The sequence below is a fragment of the Pleurodeles waltl genome, chromosome 3_1 (assembly GCF_031143425.1).
Source record: "Pleurodeles waltl isolate 20211129_DDA chromosome 3_1, aPleWal1.hap1.20221129, whole genome shotgun sequence".
NCBI lineage: Eukaryota > Metazoa > Chordata > Amphibia > Caudata > Salamandridae > Pleurodeles > Pleurodeles waltl.
Window position 1 is genome coordinate 1303578279 of NC_090440.1, and position 19291 is coordinate 1303597569.

Sequence of the window (19291 nt, forward strand, 5' to 3'; positions counted from 1 at the left end):
TATTGGGGGCATTTATAAAGTGCAAACTGAGCCCCAGATAGCAGCATGATGCTGTACACAAAAATATGTAGCAATCATATAAGGACAGAACAACATCTACATATATTTATAATAAGGAGAACTCAGGACAGCATATGTATATTATTAAGTGTATAAATACAGAAAAAACACAGTGTTACAGTGGGGTGAGGCAGGCAAGGAAAAGGATATTTATTACATGAGGGGCTATAATATTGTGAAAAGGCATGATTTGCTACATTTCCTGAACAGCAGCACAGAAGGAGCACTTCTGTTGTGTAAATGGAAGTCATTCCATAATATTGGCCCATTATAAAGCATTTTGGTGTGGGAATTCATTGGAAGTCTTTTGGATTTCCAGCCTTGCCAGAGATGTGCCTGTAGAAGTTCAAGTGCACACCAACACACAGAACACTTGAGCATCTATCGGTTTCCATCAGGGCATGTAATCGGAGCTCATGAATTAAGTCGGAAACCAAAAATACAAATGCTCATTATTTTCAGATGACTTGATGCTCACACCGTCCTCCCAGCAAGAATACAACTGAGAACTACTCAGTTTAGTGAACGAATTAAGGGGCAGATGTAGAAAGCCTTTTGCACATCGCAAACTGCGAAAAACCCAGTTTGCGACGAGCAAAAGGCCTAACGCGATGCACAACCTCAAATTGTGAGTCGGTACCGACTCGCAATTTGAGGCTGCGACTCGCAAATAGGAAGGGGCGTTCCCTTCCTATTTGCGACTGCATTGCCATGCTGAGTTGCTTTGTGACCGCGAATGCGGTCGCAAACCAACTCGCAGTTACCATCCACTTGAAGTGGGTGGTAACGCATTTGCAAAAGGGAAGGGGTCCCCGTGGGACCCCTTCCCCTTTGTGAATGTCGACAAAAATGTTTTTTCAGAGCAGGAAGTGGTCCTATGGACCACTGCCTACTCTGAAAAAACCGAAACCAAATGGTTTCGGAAGTTTTTTCATTTTGCAGCTCGTTTTCCTTTAAGGAAAACGAGCTGCAAAAAGAAAAAAAAAGCTGCTTTATTAAAAAAGCAGTCACAGACATGGAGGTCTGCTGACTCCAGCAGGCCACCATCCCTGTGAGGGCATGGACTCGCTATGGGGTCGCAAACTGCGACCCACCTCATTAATATTAATGAGGTGGGTCTTTGCAACCACATAGCAAGTCGCAGAAGGTGTCTGAGACACCTTTCTGCATTTGGTTTTGCGAGTTGCAATTTGCGAGTCGCTGTGACTCGCAAATTGCAAGTCGCAAAATTATACTTACCTACATCTGGCCCTATGACTCTTTTTCTGCTACTTATTTACTAGATAAAATTCACAATTCTTACAGTTTCTAAAATAGTAAATACAAAAAATGAAATGGCCATGTCGATGAGAGACATAGCAACTGGGCTATGTAGGAATAGGGGTGCCAAGGAAAGCATTCTCTCCTTGTTAAGAAATTGAAAATGTAGTGATTGCAGCTTTTATAACACAGACACATGGAATGCTGTTACATCACCTTTATTACCTGGTCAGACTTACCAGCAGACACGCGCATCAAGATGTTGGTGTGCAGTGAACACACAGCAGAGCGCCTTCTCCCTCCGGTGCTCACGCCCGCCTTCTCCCACCCACGCACACCTCTTCAATGCAGGCGCCATCTTTCCTGTGCCATGGAAATGGCACCCGGGCCGGCAGATGCCAGGACGCAACGTCACCTCACCTCACCCCAACGCTAGCCCCACATAAATAGAGACGTATCATTCCAAGACAGCAATGAGTCCTTCAGAAGTCTTTACAGATCGTCATCCGATAAGGCAATTAAGGGAGAAACAGGAAAAGCGGTAGCTGTCACTATCGTGTCACCAATATCAACTTACCTTGCTGTGTCTTAGATGCTCGAGCTTTCCTCTTCTCGTTGGCATTGCATTTCATCTTGCTCAACCCAGGACATGAGAAGGGTTGGTAAGAAGCTGTGGGATTTCAGTACTCAGCCGTCTTAGCTACACATGCGCCACACTGGTGGTGTCGTGTGTGTTGTCTGTAATCTCTCAAGGCCTGACAGAGCACAATGTGCACAGACAATGTGGTGGCTTTGGCCACCTCCAGCACCTAAGGTTTAGCCATAAATCTCTTAAGGATGCAATTTTCCTGTGTCCACAAGGTGTTATTTTCTGGTGCTTGAAGTCCAAATAGTTCCAATAGTCCAAACATTCCTTGAGCTCCTTTCTATAGAATGGAGGTTCACTTTTGTATTTGACTATGGAAGGAATGGCAAATATGTTATTGCGTACTGTGCTGACAGGAGTGCCCTGTAATAGGAATGGCCATCATGTGGGGAAATCAAAAACATTCATCAATTGTCACCAATAGATACTTTCCTGTGGCAATGGGTCCAGAATAGTCAAAGGCAACTTCCGTCCACAGATTCTCGTTATCAGTGTTAAGCTTCTTAATAAATGCATGAGTGGGCAGTTGTTCAATAGCATGGTACAACAGTAGCTTTGTTGTGCCTCTGAGCTACAGTGAGGAGATTGTGCCAATATCTCACACTAAACTAGTTCTGCAAGGATTAATTGAGAGAGATGTCTGTGTTTACATACAATATGGGATGGCTCTTCTCAGATGTAGGAGTATTTAGCTCATTTCAGTCTGAAAATGCAGTTGATGAGTGTACAGGCCTTAATGAACCCATTCTTTACATATGTTAAAATTGCACAAGGACGGGCTTAGATTAGTTAATTAGGAAAGGTCAATATGTTTCAGACGCCACTGAAATCTGGCGATTTCATCTGGACACAAGGACAGGTGTAAGGAAATGGCTCCCTGTTGCAGTTACCCCCCACTTTTTGCCTGATACTGATGCTGACTTGACTGAGAAGTGTGCTGGGACCCTACTAACCAGGCCCCAGCACCAGTGTTCTTTCACCTAAAATGTACCATTGTTTCCACAATTGGCACACTCCTGGCACACAGATAAGTCCCTTGTAAAAGGTACCAGTGGTACCAAGGGTCCTGTGACCAGGGAAGGTCCCTAAGGGCTGCAGCATATGTTGGGCCACCCTAAGGAACGCCTCACCTAACACATGCACACTGCCATTGCAGATTGTGTGTGTTGGTGGGGAGAAAAAGACAACGTCGACATGGCATCCCCCTCAGGATGCCATTCACACAAAATACTGCCTGTGTCATAGGTAAATCACCCCTCTAGCAGGCCTTACAGCCCTAAGGCAGGGTGCACTATACCACAAGTGGGGGCATAGCTGCATGAGCAATATGCCCCTACAGTGTCTAAGTCTATTCTTAGACATTGTAAGTACTGTTGTGGCCATATTAAGTATATGGTCTGGGAGTTTGTCAAAAACGAACTCCACAGCTCCACATTGGCTACACTGAATACTGGGAAGTTTGGTATCAAACTTCTCAGAATAATAAACCCACACTGATGCCAGTGTTGGATTTTTGAAAAAATGTACACAGAGGGCATCTTAGAGATGCCCCCTGTATTTTACCCAATTGTTCAGTGCAGGACTGACTGGTCTGTGCCAGCCTGCTGCTGAGAGATGAGTTTCTGACCCCATGTGGTGAGGGCCTTTGTGCTCTCTGAGGACAGAAACAGAAGCCTGCTTTGGGTGGAGGTGCTTCACACCTCCCCCCTGCAGGAACTGTAACACCTAGCAGTGAGCCTCAAAGGCTCAGGCTTCGTGTTACAATGCCCCAGGGCACTCCAGCTAGTGGAGATGCCCGCCCCCTGGACAAAGCCCCCACTTTTGGCAGCAAGTCCAGGGGAGATAATGAGAAAAACAAGGAGGAGTTACCCACCAGTCAGGACAGCCCCTAAGGTGTCCTGAGCTGAGGTGACCCCCTACCTTTAAAAATCCTCCATCTTGGTTTTGGAGGATTCCCCCAATAGGATTAGGGATGTGCCCCCCTCCCCACAGGGAGGAGGCCCAAAGAGGGTGTTGCCTCCTCAAGGACAGTAGCCATTGGCTACTGCCCTCCCAGACCTAAACACACCCCTAAATTCAGTATTTAGGGGCTCCCAGAACCTAGGAAATCAGATTCCTGCAACCTGACGACGAAGAAGGACTGCTGACCTGAAGCCCTTCAGAGAAGACGGAGACACCAACTGCTTTGGCCCCAGCCCTACCGGCCTGTCTCCCCACTTCAAGAAAAACTGCAAAGCAACGCATCCCCCAGGGTCCAGCGACCTCTGAAGCCTCAGAGGACTACCCTGCATCTAAAAGGACCAAGAAGCTCCCGAGGACATAGGCCCTATTCACCAAAACTGCAACTTTGCAACAAAGAAGCAACTTTTAAAGACCACAGGTTTCCGCCGGAAGCGTGAGACTTTCCACTCTGCACCCGACGCCCCCGGCTCGACCTGCGGAAAACTAACTCTACAGGGAGGACTCCCCGGCGACTGTGAGCCCGTGAGTAGCCAGAGTTGACCCCCCTGACCCCCTACAGTGACGCCTGCAGAGGGAATCCAGAGGCTCCCGCTGACCGCGACTGCCTGCTTCAAGGAACCCGACGCCTGGAAAACACAATGCACCCGCAGCCCCCAGGAGCTGAAGGAACCAAACTCCAGTGCAGGAGCAACCCCCAGGTGGCCCTCTTCCTATCCCAGGTGGTGGCTACCCCGAGGAGCCCCCCCCCCCCCGGCCTGCCTGTTTCATTGAAGAGACCCCCGGATCTCCCCATTGAATCCTATTACAAACCCAACGCCTGTTTGCACTCTACACCCGATCGCCCCTGTGCCGCTGAGGGTGTACTTTCTGTGCCTGCTTGTGTCCCCCCCGGTACCTTATAAAACCCCCCTGGTCTGCCCTCCGAAGGCGCGGGTACTTACCTGCTGGCAGACTCGAACCTGGGCACCACTTTGACCTCTGCACCTGACCGACCCTAAGCTGCTGATGTGGTAACTTTGGGGTTGCCTTGAACCCCCAGCGGTGGGCTACCTTGGACCCAACTTTGAACCCTGTAAGTGTTTTACTTACCTGTGAACTTAACAATTACTTACCTCCCCCAGGAATTGTTGATTTTTGCACTGTGTCCACGTTTAAAATAGCTTATTGCCATTTTTGCCAAAACTGTACATGCTATTGTGATAATTCAAAGTTACTAAGATACCTGAGTGACATACCTTTCATTTAAAGTATTGTTTGTAAATCTTGAACCTGTGGTTCTTAAAATAAACTAAGAAAATATATTTTTCTATATAAAAACCTATTGGCCTGGAATTGTCTTTGAGTGTGTGTTCCTCATTTATTGCTTGTGTGTGTACAACAAATGCTTAACACTACCCTCTGATAAGCCTACTGTTCGACCACACTACCACAAAATACACATTAGAATTATCTCTTTTTGCCACTATCTTACCTCTAAGGGGAACCCTTGGACTCTGTGAATGCTATTTCTTACTTTGAAATAGTACATACAGAGCCAACTTCCTACATTGGTGGATCATCGGTGGGGTCGAAGACTTTGCATTTGCTGGACTACTCAGCCAATACCTGATCGCACGACTAAATTCCAAAAATTGTCATTAGAAACCGATTTTTGAAATTTGAGCTATTTTTCTAATTTTGTAAAAGTCCTGCTAGGGCCCTGTATAAGTCCCTGTTAGCATTTCCTTTAGAGTTTAAAAGTTTGGATTTAAATTCTAGAAGTAGTTTTTAGATTATTAAAAAATAATCCCAACATTTAGAGAAATAATGTCTAGCACAGATGAGATGGTGGTAGAACTCAACCTCACCCCTTACCTGCATCTAAGGATGTCAGAGTTGAGGCGTCTCTGTAAGCTAAAAATGATAAAAACTGGGTCCAACCCTACCAAAGTACAGCTCCAGGAGCTTTTGGCAGAGTTCAAAAAGGACCACCCCTCTGAGGATAATCCTTCAGATGGGGAAATTAGTGAACAGGAGGATGACTTCCCCCCTCCTGTCCTAAATAGGGAGAATAGGGTCCCTCAAACCCTGACTTCTCAAATCCTAGTCATAGAAACTGGTTCTTCCATAGGGGAGATCAGTACCGCTGGAAGCATTGAGGGCAGCCTCAATGAAGATGACTTCCTGTTAGCCAGGATGGCCAAAAGATTGGCTTTGGGGAAACAGCTCCTAGCCATAGAAAGGGAAAGAAAAGAGATGGGTTTAGCTCCCATCAATGGTGGCAGCAACTTAAATAGGGTCAGAGAAACTACTGACATGCTAAAAATTCCCAAAGGGATTGTAACAAAATATGAAGATGGTGATGATATCACCAAATGGTTCACAGCTTTTGAGAGGGCTTGTGCAACCAGAAAAGTAAACAGATCTCACTGGGGAGCTCTTCTTTAGGAAATGTTCACTGGAAAGTGTAGGGATAGACTTCTCACACTCTCTGGTAAAGATGCAGAATCCTATGACCTCATGAAGGCTACCCTGATTGAGAGCTTTAGATTCTCCACTGAGAAGTACAGGATTAGGTTCAGGGGGGCTCAAAAATCCTCGAGCCAGACCTTGGTTGATTTTGTAGACTACTCAGTGAAAACACTGGATAGTTGGGTAACTGGAAATTAAGTGCATGACTATGTTGGGCTTTATAATTTGTTTATGAAAGAACACATTTTAAGTAACTGCTTCAATGAAAAGTTGCATCAGTATCTGGTAGACCTAGGTCCAATTGCTCCCCAAGATTTGGGAAAGAAGGCAGACCACTGGGTCAAGACTAGGGTAACCAAAACTTCCACTGGGGGTGACCAAAAGAAAGGGGTTACAAAGCCTCCCCAGGAGAAAGTGGGTGACACTAGGAATAAAGAAAAAGAGTCCTCTGTAGGCCCCCAAAAACCAGACCAGGTGGGTGGGCCCCAAGACACAACCCAAAACAAAGGTGGGTACCAGGGTAAGAACTGGGATGCAACTAAGGCATGGTGCCACAACTGGAGACAGAGAGGGCACCACACCAAGGACACTTCTTGTCCCAAAAACTAACCCCCTAGCTAAATCCCAGGGGTGACCAGTGTAGCCATTGGGGATGACTCCTCAGATGAGGAGGTCTTCATAGCCTTGAACTGGAAAAAGGGCACAACAGGTGAGTTGGAGATTCCAGAGGGAAGTAGACACTTCCACCACCTACTGGTGAATGGAATCCCAGCCACTGCCCTGAGAGACACTTGTGCCAGTCACACTATTGTGCATGACAGGCTGCTGTTCTCAAACCAGTACATCCCAGGTGAGACTGCCAGAGTAAGAGTTAGCCCAGACAGGGTCACTGATAGGGCTGTGGCTTTTGTGCCCATAGAAGTGGGTGCGACCTTTAGCTGGAGAAGGGTGGTAGTCAGTACAGAACTCCCCCTTGATTGTCTCCTTGGAAATGACTACCCAGAGGTTAGTCAGAGCCCAAGAGAGGAACTGGTCCAGTGCCAGTCCTCTCCCAAGAATTCTGGAGGTGCTACCCCTGCAGTAACTGCAAGTAGGCCCCAAAAGAAAAAGAAAGGAAAACAGAATAGGGAAGGTGGATAACCTTTCGCCAAGGTTCCAGCAAGCCAAGGAGATTCTGCTCCAGTAGGGGAGAACTCCAAAAATGGCACTGGTAAAGTCCAACCTGACCCACAAGAAGTCCTGGCTAGTCAGGCAACTGTTAAACCTGAGTGGGTGGCTCCTCGGTTAACAGAAGAAAGAGTGGAAGAAGGGTGTTTACTACAAGATCTAGTAACCCCCCACTCTCACACAGCAGACAGGCACCCTGAACCCAAAGAAGCCTGTAACGTAGCTCCTTCCCTTGCAGGTGAAGAGCTAAAGGTGTGGTTCTGGGCACTGACAGCTGTCAGTGGCCTCTGCTGGGTGTTTGTCTTTATGGCTGCACTATCCTTGGCATGGTGGTCTGACCCCATGCCAAATAGCAAGTTAGGCCCCCTGACCCTGTTGGTCATGGTGGGGTTACTCCAGCTCTGGGTAACCTCTTTGGGTAAGCTAGGGGTGACCCTGGCTAAGATAAGATTAGAAGAGGTGGATACCTCTAACCCCAAACTAGAGAGAATGGGTGAAGACATTAAAAGCACAGACAAGAGGCAATTCAGACTAGGGCCTATCACTGTGGAAGTGGGTCAGTTCCCCAGAAGGAATGACCTGAACAGGAGGATGTAAGGCAGAGTAGGCACTGCAACAAACCAGCCTATTTCCTCTACTCTTCCTCGCCTGACAGACTAGGAAGACTCTCCCAGCTTTGGCTGAGTCTCCTGTCCTGTGGGCTGGGGGGGTGGGGGGGGGGGAGCTTGTGTAAGGAAATGGCTCCCTGTTGCAGTTACCCCCCACTTTTTGCCTGATACTGATGCTGACTTGACTGAGAAGTGTGCTGGGACCCTGCTAACCAGGCCCCAGCACCAGTGTTCTTTCACCTAAAATGTACCATTGTTTCCACAATTGGCACACCCCTGGCACACAGATAAGTCCCTTGTAAAAGGTACCAGTGGTACCAAGGGCCCTGTGACCAGGGAAGTTCCCTAAGGGCTGCAGCATATGTTGTGCCACCCTAAGGAACCCCTCACCTAACACATGCACACTGCCATTGCAGATTGTGTGTGTTGGTGGGGAGGAAAAGGCAACATTGAGATGGCATCCCCCTCAGGATGCCATGCACACAAAATACTGCCTGTGGCATAGGTAAGTCACCCCTCTAGCAGGCCTTACAGCCCTAAGGCAGGGTGCACTATACCACAGGTGAGGGCATAGTTGCATGAGCAATATGCCCCTACAATGTTTAAGTCTATTCTTAGACTGACTGGTCTGTGCCACCCTGCTGCTGAGAGACGAGTTTCTGACCCCATGTGGTGAGGGCCTTTGTGCTCTCTGAGGACAGAAACAAAAGCCTGCTCTGGGTGGAGGTGCTTAACACCTCCCCCCTGCAGGAACTGTAATAGCAGTGAGCCTCAAAGGCTCAGGCTTTGTTTTACAATGCCCCAGGACACTCCAGCTAGTGGAGATGCCCGCCTCCTGGACACAGCCCCCACTTTTGGCCGCAAGTCCAGGCGAGATAATGAGAAAAACATGGAGGAGTCACCCACCAGTCAGGACAGCCCCTAAGGTGTCCTGAGCTGAGGTTACCCCTACCTTTAGAAATCCTCCATCTTGGTTTTGGAGGATTCCCCCAATAGGATTAGGGATGTGCCCCCCTCCCCACAGGGAGGAGGCACAAAGAGGGTGTAGCCACCCTCAATGACAGTAGCCATTGGCTACTGCCCTCCCAGACCTAACACACCCCTAAATTCAGTATTTAGGGGCTCACAGAACCTAGGAAATCAGATTCCTGCAACCTGACGATGAAGGACTGCTGACCTGAAACCCTGCAGAGAAGACGGAGACACCAACTGCTTCGGCCCCAGCCCTACCGGCCTGTCTCCCCACATCGAGAAAAACTGCAAAAGCGACGCATCCCCCAGGGTCCAGCGACCTCTGAAGCCTCAGAGGACTACCCTGCATCTAAAAGGACCAAGAAGCTCCAGGGGACACGGTCCCTGTTCACCAAAACTGCAACTTTGCAACAAAGAAGCAACTTTTAAAGACCACATGTTTCCCGCCGGAAGCGTGAGACTTTCCACTCTGCAACCGACGCCCCCGGCTCGACCTGTGGAAAACTAACTCTACAGGGAGGACTCCGCGGTGACTGCGAGCCCGTGAGTAGCCAATTTGATCTCCCTGAGCCCCCACAGTGACGCCTGCAGAGGGAATCCAGAGGCTCCCCCTGACTGTGACTGCCTGCTTTAAGGAACCCGACGCCTGGAAAACACACTGCACCCCCAGCCCCCAGGACCTGAAGGAACCGAACTCCAGTGCAGGAGCGACCCCCAGGCGGCCCTCTTCCTAGTCCAGGTGGTGGCTCCCCCGAGGAGCCCCCCCTTGCCTGCCTGCATCGTTGAAGAGACCCCCGGGTCTCCCCATTGAATCCTATTACAAACCCGACGCCTGTTTGCACTCTGCACCCGGCCGCCCCTGTGCCGCTGAGGGTGTACTTTCTGTGCCTGCTTGTTTCCCCCCGGTGCCCTACAAAACCCCCCTGGTCTGCCCTCCGAAGTCATGGGTACTTACCTGCTGGCAGACTGGAACCGGGGCACCCCTATTTCCATTGAAGCCTATGTGTTTTGGGCACCACTTTGACCTCTGCACCTGACTGGCCCTGAGCTGCTGGTGTGGTAACTTTGGGGTTGCCTTGAATCCCCAACGGTGTGCTACCTTGGACTCAACTTTGAACCCTGTAAGTGCTTTACTTACCTGTGAACTTAACAATTACTTACCTCCCCCAGGAACTGTTGATTTGTGCAGTGTCCACTTTTAACTGTACATGCTATTGTGACAATTCAAAGTTCCTAAGATACCTGAGTGAAATACCTTTCATTTAAAGTATTGTTTGTAAATCTTGAACCTGTGGTTCTTAAAATAAACTAAGAAAATATGTTTTTCTATATAAAAACCTATTGGCCTGGAATTGTCTTGGAGTGTGTGTTCCTCATTTATTGCTTGTGTGTGTACAACAAATGCTTAACACTACCCTCTGATAAGCCTATTGCTCGACCACACTACCACAAAATAGAGCATTAGAATTATCTCTTTTTGCCACTATCTTACCTCTAAGGGGAACCCTTGGACTCTCTGCATGTTATTTCTTACTTTGAAATAGTACATACAGAGCCAACTTCCTACAACAGGTCAGCAAACAGTGTCACCTAATATATTCACCTTGACCCACACTTAAGTAGTCATAGGAGGTCAAACCCTGAATCCTCAGGTAGATACAAGGTTGTGGCAGTGGGCCTTATTTCACCAACCATGTGCTAAAAACACCAGGCCAGAAGTCTGGGGATACTGCTGTTTGAACTTCACAGCAGAGTATGGCAAAAAGGGCCAATTGTAGGAGAGTTGGTTCCTTTTTTCATGGAAGATAAAATACTCTGGGGACAAGGGGCATCACCTCAAACTAATCTCCTACCAAAAATTATTTACGGTGTCCAGAATGTATGTGCTTTGGGTAAAAACTCCATAATCTCTAAACCTAAAGAAATCTTGATTTGCTTTCTCTGATGTCCTAATAATTCTTCAAATTCCATAAGGAAATGAAAAGCCTTTGACATCATTTGAGACAAGGAATTGGTTGAAAACAACCCAAAAGAGAAACAGCAAAATGGGCCAGAATTAAAGCGCAGACCATAGTAGAGATACTTTCCACATTTACGAAAAACAAGGGTTTTCCAATTGGTGAATAACTATTTTTACCAAAAATTAGTAATGGTGTAAAAATATAAATTACTTTAAAGGAGTGGCGCCATATTCCTGCTCTCTGAATTAATTTGTCTTTTTTAGACCGTATGGATGGGATGAGTTAGGCTCAAGCTGCACTTTCAACAAGCATAGGCACAGTCAATAGGTCTGACTTTGATTTGAATTAAAGTGCTTCTTCGTTGACTGGCAATTTTGTTTGTCTAATTGTGTGGATTGCTGAGTAGGTAAATGAGAAAATGAGTCCCAAGGTAGATGAGTGGATGGATTAGTGATAGGATGTGTAGTAAATGGAGGACTGAAATAGGGTATGCAAATGAATCAGTGATTGTGTGGGTGGATGGGTGAATGTGTCAGGGAATATGTGAACGGATGATTGGATGAATAATGGAGTACATTAGTAGATTAATTGGTAGGACAATGGTCAGTGCATGAACAACTACAGTCACGTTGGTGGCAGGAGGCTGTTTTCCACCCCTGCAGCTACTGCCCCCTCACCCATTCATGGACCTATTCATTTATCCATTTCAAGAGACATCCCTTTGAGGTAACTGTTGGTGTACTGTTCAGGCTTGTTCACTCGAGGCACGAATCAGTGACATGGAATGCGCACACTGAAGAATTATGTACAACCTGAGACATGAATCACACCATGCTCTCATTTCTACTACCATTTCTCTTAACTCTTTTCTGCTGAAGGCAAAGAGTAAATAGGGCAGTAAAGCACAGGAAATAGAAATAGCTTATTATTGCACGCTGAAAGGAAGGGTACTAGTATGGAACCTTGTTTAAAATATGTGACTCAAGCAACTCTGTCAGTGCAAAATTGCAGATGACCTCGCAATTTTAGAATTTATCGCAGAAGAAACTTACTGCATGCTCAGGTGAGAAACACTAATCTACTGTGCATGCTCAGGGAAGAATGCAAGCACTGGACATAAGCAGGCCTCTAGGACCTCATTTAGATGTCAGTGGAGGGAATGCTCCATCACAAACGTGACGGATATTCCATGCACCGTATTACGATTCCCAAAGGATAAAATAGGATCGTGATACGGCGGTCAGGATATCTGTCACATTTGTGACGGAGTATTCCCCTCCGCCGACTTCTAAAACAGGCCCTCAGTCTTTACAGTTAATTTCAGTTTGTTTTGTGGGAATGCTGTTTCACAAGGCACATTTTTATGATCAGTGGCTATGTTCTGCCCATGCAGATTCACTCCTGCCGTAAATCACTGGTAATTATCTAATTCTGTTGCAGGCCTCTTGGTATATTTTCTTCGGTCCATAGCATGGAAGAATAAACTCCAACAGCAATTTGGCATCGGTGAACATGCAGCGATTAGTCCACTGATGATGCACATTTATTAACACACACTCTGAGCAGTGGCGGCTGCTACCATCCTAAGGTGGTTGGGGAGGGGGTGGTGTTAGGGGGAATAACAATGAAAAAACATACCTGCCGCTCTTGGTCTCGCTGCCAGCCGCCTTAGTGGTCTCTCCTCCCGGCAGTCACAGGGTCACAGGTTCACCACCCAATCCAGATGCTGTTCTCATGCTATACCAAGCGTGAGAGAAGCGCCAGGGTTGGCCTGAGTAGGCTAATCTGACACTCGCTCAGGCACAGGGAGCCTGTGCCATTTCTCCACCCAGCTGTACAACACAGCTCAGGTTGAAGAAATGTAAGTGCGTTTGTCGGTTTGGCTATCCTAAGATAGCCAGCCAAACAGGCATGCACACTTACAGTGCCCATCATTCCTCCTCCCTGCCATGACCCAGCCCCACCCTACATTCCATGGCTCAGTCAATCAGTGGAAAGTAAAATGATAATCAATTGTTTTACTATCATTTCATTTTTCTCTCACTGACTTTGAGCAGGGGGGGTGACGCTCCTCCGCTGTATGAAGGAGCAGCCCCTGACTCCTGGTAGAGATGATAATCATTAACCCAGGCTCAAAATTAGCACCTCAAGCAACTCTGATCAGGCTGAAAAATTACTCGCTCAACCTTTTGCTGCAACTTGACAAGTGAGGTTTTAGGGTGTGCTTTCAGGCACTCTAACCAGTGGTGGCTAGTGGAACTTGAAAGGGATGAGGCACCTCTTAACATGAAGGAGCATTTCACTTAGTACATAAGTTTACATCACTATAGTGAGACATTTATTAAGTCTGTTAATAAATGCCTCTCAATATAGTGATATTAACTGATGTACTAAAGTGAAATGCTCATACATGTCAAAAGTATACAATAGACTAGGTCATTTTTGAATATGTGAGTTCAGGATGCTCAACTTATGCAACTATATTAAGGGCCATTTATTGCAACTGCTAATGAATGCCTCCCAATATAATGAGGTAAACTGATCTAAAGTGAAACAAGCCTTTATATTAAAAGCATACAGGAGTCTAGACCCTTTTAAATATGTCACATTAGGATGCACACATGCTGAACTCACATATTTAAAAGTGCTCTCTTGTTTGCTTTTAAATGCCGTTTACATCGCTATGTTGAGAGGCACTCAATATAGAGATATAAACTGATGTACTAAAGTAAAACACCCACAAAGGAAACACTTTTAAATACATGAGTTCCGGATGTGTGCTCTGCTGTGCCAACCTGCGGTTTGTTTTTATTGTTTCAAAAACAGTGAAAACGAACTACAGACTGGCAGGCATTATGGATGTCCTCCATCCCCACGGCCCCCCTTACCTGGAAAATGCTGCTCTGGAACATGCATGGCGGGCCACAACAGGGTATGCTGCTGCTGCTCTAGTGCAGGATGGGAGGCTTCTTAGTGCCAAGTGTGCTCTCTTGGCCTCCAATGCACGAGCAGGCATGTGACCCGAGGTCACAGAGTCTCACGACTCTGTGACCTCGGGTCACATGCCTACAATCTTTCACAGGTGTCGAGTTGGGAAAGGGTGTTGCTTGCTGCCTGTGAAAGTGATTGACAGGCATTCCCGGGAATACAGGGCTTATGCCTAGATGCCTGGGACTGCATGTAAATATGACGCTGCTGGCGTCATGAATGGGAGGTCTTTTCAGACCCCCGAACAATGCAGGCCAGGGCTGGCACTAGGTCAGACCTAGCCTGCAAAGGGATTTTTTAACAGGAAAATGCTGAGGGACACATGCTCAATAGAGCATATGTCCCACTCGAAAGTGCCTGGCTGCCTGACTCTCATCGCCAGGCAGCCAGGCACTTAAGCAGCACCCCATGGGCTTAAAGCCCTTATTTAATAAAAAAAAACAAAAAAAAAAACTTTATGTTGATTGTAATTGCAAAGAGCAATTGCCATCTATATAACTTGAAAAATGAGTTGGGCGGCACTCTGGCGCCTTTAACTGTCAGCCACTGCTGACTCCAACATTGACTTAGGCGGGAGAGTCCTGTCTTTTTTAAACCTCAAAATCAGTGCCCAATTTAAGCCGGTGGTTGTAGGTCCGGCCCACTGGCACTGTTTTATGGGCACCGGGAAATATTTTTCATCACCTGCATTTGACCCAGAGCAATAAAGAGAGGCAACTAAGAGGAATGGAGGAGGATACAAAAGGTGGAAAAACAGAGAAAAATTTAAAAAGCCGGAATAAATAAAGAAACTGAAAAAGTGAGATTAGAGGTAGTAGAGAGGTAGAAGACAGAGACATGAGGTGTCATCACTACTAGAAAGCCCTGGTATTAAGCCCGACACTTGCAACTTAAGCACTGCTCAGAATGACATTATTTAAGCTTTCTGAGGCCTTCTGAAGCTCCATGTTTGAAGCACACTGCAAGGGCACTGGAACGAGGAGTGCTGGAGGTAATGCAGCACCCTAGATGAGCTGCTTTTTAAAATTTTTTTTCAATTTTAAACGTATACTGGCATCAAAAACAGCCTGAGGATTTATCAACAGCAGTCCAAACGACATTTGGAGATCCAGCAGTTTATACAATATTTACAGCCATGTATTGGTCGTCCCTCAATAATACCACTAGAGTTAAATTCCCAGAGCCAAGAAACTGTTTGAGGTGGTCGAGCTGTAATGTGTCTCTAGAACATAATGGTGGATGAAAAAAGGGTAAATACTGTAAAGAAAGGGGGCCACTGCTAATTTTTCGACTTCCAACATAGGGGAAAAAACATAAAAGTGTTAGGACCTATGACACTCTGCCCTAAGTTACATACACAACTTAAATAGAATAATAACTAGGAAAGGGCAGACACAAATGTGCAAAGGAATACTGCTTGTACATATGTATTATTTATTATCTGTCATATATTAGTTGTATAAACGTAGAAAAACTATTTATTAAAATGAGACACAATATATACATATACATTGGATTCATATTCTTTTTGCATCCACATTCACCCACCACACTGAAACCAAGCTAACCAAACGGTTATGTGCAGAAATGACAAGAAATCAATTTCAAAAACAATTTTTATTTCCATAAACAATGATATACATTATAATCACTTCAAACATGATGTTGCGTATATTCATCTCCATAAATTCTCTTTATAGCTTATCTTCATATTAGAATCTATCAATTATTTCACAAGATGTCATATTATCTTTTAGATGGAATCACAATAATCAGTGATTGGATCATTATTTCTTCTCGATGGAAACGCAATAATCTTTAATCAAATCGACGTGCGTTTCGGTGCAAAAGCGCATTCTTCAGGACATCCACCTGTTAGCCATTCCCCATAATTTGGATAGCGATGTCTATAATGATGTATTTATGGGTAATGTATAATTCAATATGAACAAGTACCCAGGCACCTAGACCTCAAGGGATGGTGGACCCATGGCTGCAAAATGTACAGGAACAGCTCAGAGTGCTGTAACAATTACTGGACGGGCATTTACGAAACCCAGCCTTTACTGCAGTTTAAATGAATCATGCGTCCTTGAAGTTCAAACTTGCTCCCCATACTGCAAAGCCTGCATAAATGTTTGGCAATCCCCATGCTCCTGGTGCGAGGCCAAACGATTATATCGGCTCAAACACTTTTATCGGCAACTTGATTGACGTCAATGATAATTGCAATTCCAACTAGAAGATATTATGACATTTTATGAAATAATTGATAGATTCTAGTTTTAGGCCATGCTATTCTGGGCTGCCAGCCAGTCCAAACCAGCGTGTTTATAAGGGATCTGAGCTGCTCAACCTCCGTAACCTTAAAGTTGAGATGATCAAAGAGCAAAAAAAGCGAGGTAACTATTTTAACACAGACATATATTTTTCCTTCAGCCTAGTGACTGTGTCTGTGGTACAGTGCAGTGTGAAAAAGGCATGAAAAGTCAAGGATATTCCAACATCCACGTATACATAAAATACCTGTTTACTTTACAAAGTAAACATTAAGGTTTTTCCAAATAATCCTGCTACATGATCCTGCTACATGCAATGCACGCAAGACACGTTGACTCAATTCCGAAGTTTGATGGGAACAAGTGTTGGTTCAGACAACACAAAAAAACATTACATTTCTTTTACGTGGTACATACAGCTGTAAATAAACTCTTTAAACACTCTTCGGTACACTCCCGCTATAAGTAGCGGTTTGATTTTTCACATCCTCTAATCCTTTCGCAATATGATGTTAGGACCAGCACTCGAGAAATTGTTCCAGCATATCTAGCACACTGTGCTTTGCAATTTTTTTTTTACAAGACGTGTTATGTTACTTTTCCTAGTCTGGTCCTGTTTTTCAAAGTAACTCTGTTTCGATCAATGAACTCTGCCCGCATTCTGCTATAAAATGAATAAAATTATCAGCAGACAGTCTGGCCAGAGCTATATTGGAGCCTCAGAACTGCATTTTTATGGTCTTGCTTAACAGCGCAGCTGTCACCAGGCAATTTTGCACGCATCATTAGAGAGGGACCTCCGGCTTCACCAAATGTTGGGAGTCAGGAGAACATGTTTTGATTGGGCAGGGAGGTGTGCTTCCTCAAAAAAAAGGGCTTGCCCTCAACACAGCTCTGATCGTTTTGTTTGGTTATCCAGCTCCTGAGCTTGAACTTTCAGGGCACACACAGGGCATTGTAATGCTATTAAAGTGTCTTTGATGACTAGATCATTTATATTGTTTTACTGTTGCTGCAGCACAGCTGGGAGGAGAGCAGGCATTAACCTACATAGATGTTTAGGTCTTGTTTAAAAGAGTAACTATTACCTGACCTTTTAACATACACCTATATAATTCTACAGTTCTTTACTTCCACACAAATACATATCCATTCCCAAGCTATTTTCTTGCAATGCTTCACACTACCATATACCATTCCTTTAAAGCCAGACCTACTGGCATTACCAATGCTTGTAAGTAGTACATGGCACACAGGCGCAAAGCAACCAAGATGGGTTGGTTGTGAAACCCAATCACACCTCTTCCCTTAAGACGTGTCTCACCTGCCAAAAGTGGCAGATTTGAGTTAGGTATGCCTAAACAGCAGGAAACCGCATGATAGTGCATTCCTAACAGTAGAAATTTGCTGCTGCATTCTCATTGGCGAAACATTAATCACCAGTGCATGCTAAAAGGATACTTAAAGCTCAATAAAAGTCACGCTGTTTCATGAGGCATTCTGTTTGTTCGTTTTTGTAGCAATTACCAAAACGTGACCTTTGGGTCTGTTGTCTCTCTAGGTGGCCGGCAAGCCTACAGTCAGATCCTCTGATCTACAACTCATATGGACGAGGCTGAGCCTCCCAATGGAAGCCTTTGAAACAATTTTATCTGCTGGTCGCTTTTCTGACCAAACAGAATGGATGAAGTTTCTGGCCCTTGCATGCTACTGCGTGGGAAAGGTAAGCTTTTGTATTTAATTCACACACATAAAGCATGACAGACCGCCTACAAAGCCATGGAAGGCCACACCAAATTAATTTCTTCATTTATGGATTTTTTTGAACCTGGTATCAGCAGGCTGTGGGATTTTGTTTTGTTTCCTGCGAGCACCGCGGTGAGAGAGGAGCTTCACTTCATAGCAGAGGCAGAGTGTAATAGAAAACTGGCATTTTGCCCGACAGGCCTGTTTTTCTGACAGACTCCGTTGGGTGGAACACTGTCAAACACAAGTCAGACATTGCCTGACATACGACTGATTCTACCAAAGTCTCGCTGGACTTTAGTAAGCATGGCCATGCAGGTAAGACCTGCAGGTCTATAACCTCTGCTTTGAGCATGAGAGATAGGGAGTGACCAATGCAATGAGAGAGGGAGCTGAAGGGTGAGGGCGGGGATCACATGGGAATTAGTCCTCTGTAATGGAATTTGAGATTCTCAAAATGTTCCATTCCTCCAATGATAGAATAAATAGATTAATGGTATATTTATGGAGTATGGCAGGTGCCTAGAAAGGACCTCCAGGTGCCAAAACCGGCTAAGGAATGATAGCAGGGGCAGGTTAATTTGAATGGGAAAGACACGTGTTGGGTTTTTTAAAATAGCAGAAAGGAGTCCTTGTGTCCAAGGGAAGAGTGTTTAGATGTTTAGCAGACAAATAGCAGAAAGAAGAGCTCCCAGAACATGCACAGTGGAATCTGGTGGGACAGATCAGTTTATCACCTAAGGATCTCAAAACATGTGAAGGAGTATATGGCTGAATACGTTTTTGGATACAGATAGGTTCCAGATAGGACCAATTCAGGACAATGCTCTAAAAGTAACTCAGAGAGCTTTTAATATGATCCGCTTACTTATGGGGAGTCAGTACAGCTCTTTAAGATGAGAAGGGATAGCTTGTCTGGGGGAAGGTTCAAAATCATTCGAGCAGCAGAATTCTGGACAGTCTGAAGGTGATGCAGCAGGTAGTTGGGAAGTCCTAGGTAGAGTGACTTACCTGTCCTTATAAGAGCATGGACCACAATCTTGTGTGTTGAAGTCTGGAGATGTTTGACTACTTTCCTGAGTGCTCTCAGTAAAGAAAATCAAGTTGCAGATACTGTGTCGACCTGAGAGGTGAAAGGTTGGTATGTTTAGGGAAAATGACTGAAATATTATGAGGTGGAATCGAGTCCCA

The 19291-nt window shown here is 45.5% G+C and overlaps 1 protein-coding gene across 1 annotated transcript in view; it reads left to right on the top strand.

Annotated features, from left to right (window-relative positions):
* The window catches only part of ROPN1 (rhophilin associated tail protein 1), an 89939-nt gene that overhangs the window by 22062 nt on the left and 48586 nt on the right, over positions 1 to 19291 (top strand). The window contains exon 2 of the mRNA XM_069224651.1: positions 17916 to 18077. Coding sequence (XP_069080752.1) covers positions 17916 to 18077 — 162 coding nt within the window. The remainder of the gene's footprint in view (positions 1 to 17915; positions 18078 to 19291) is intronic.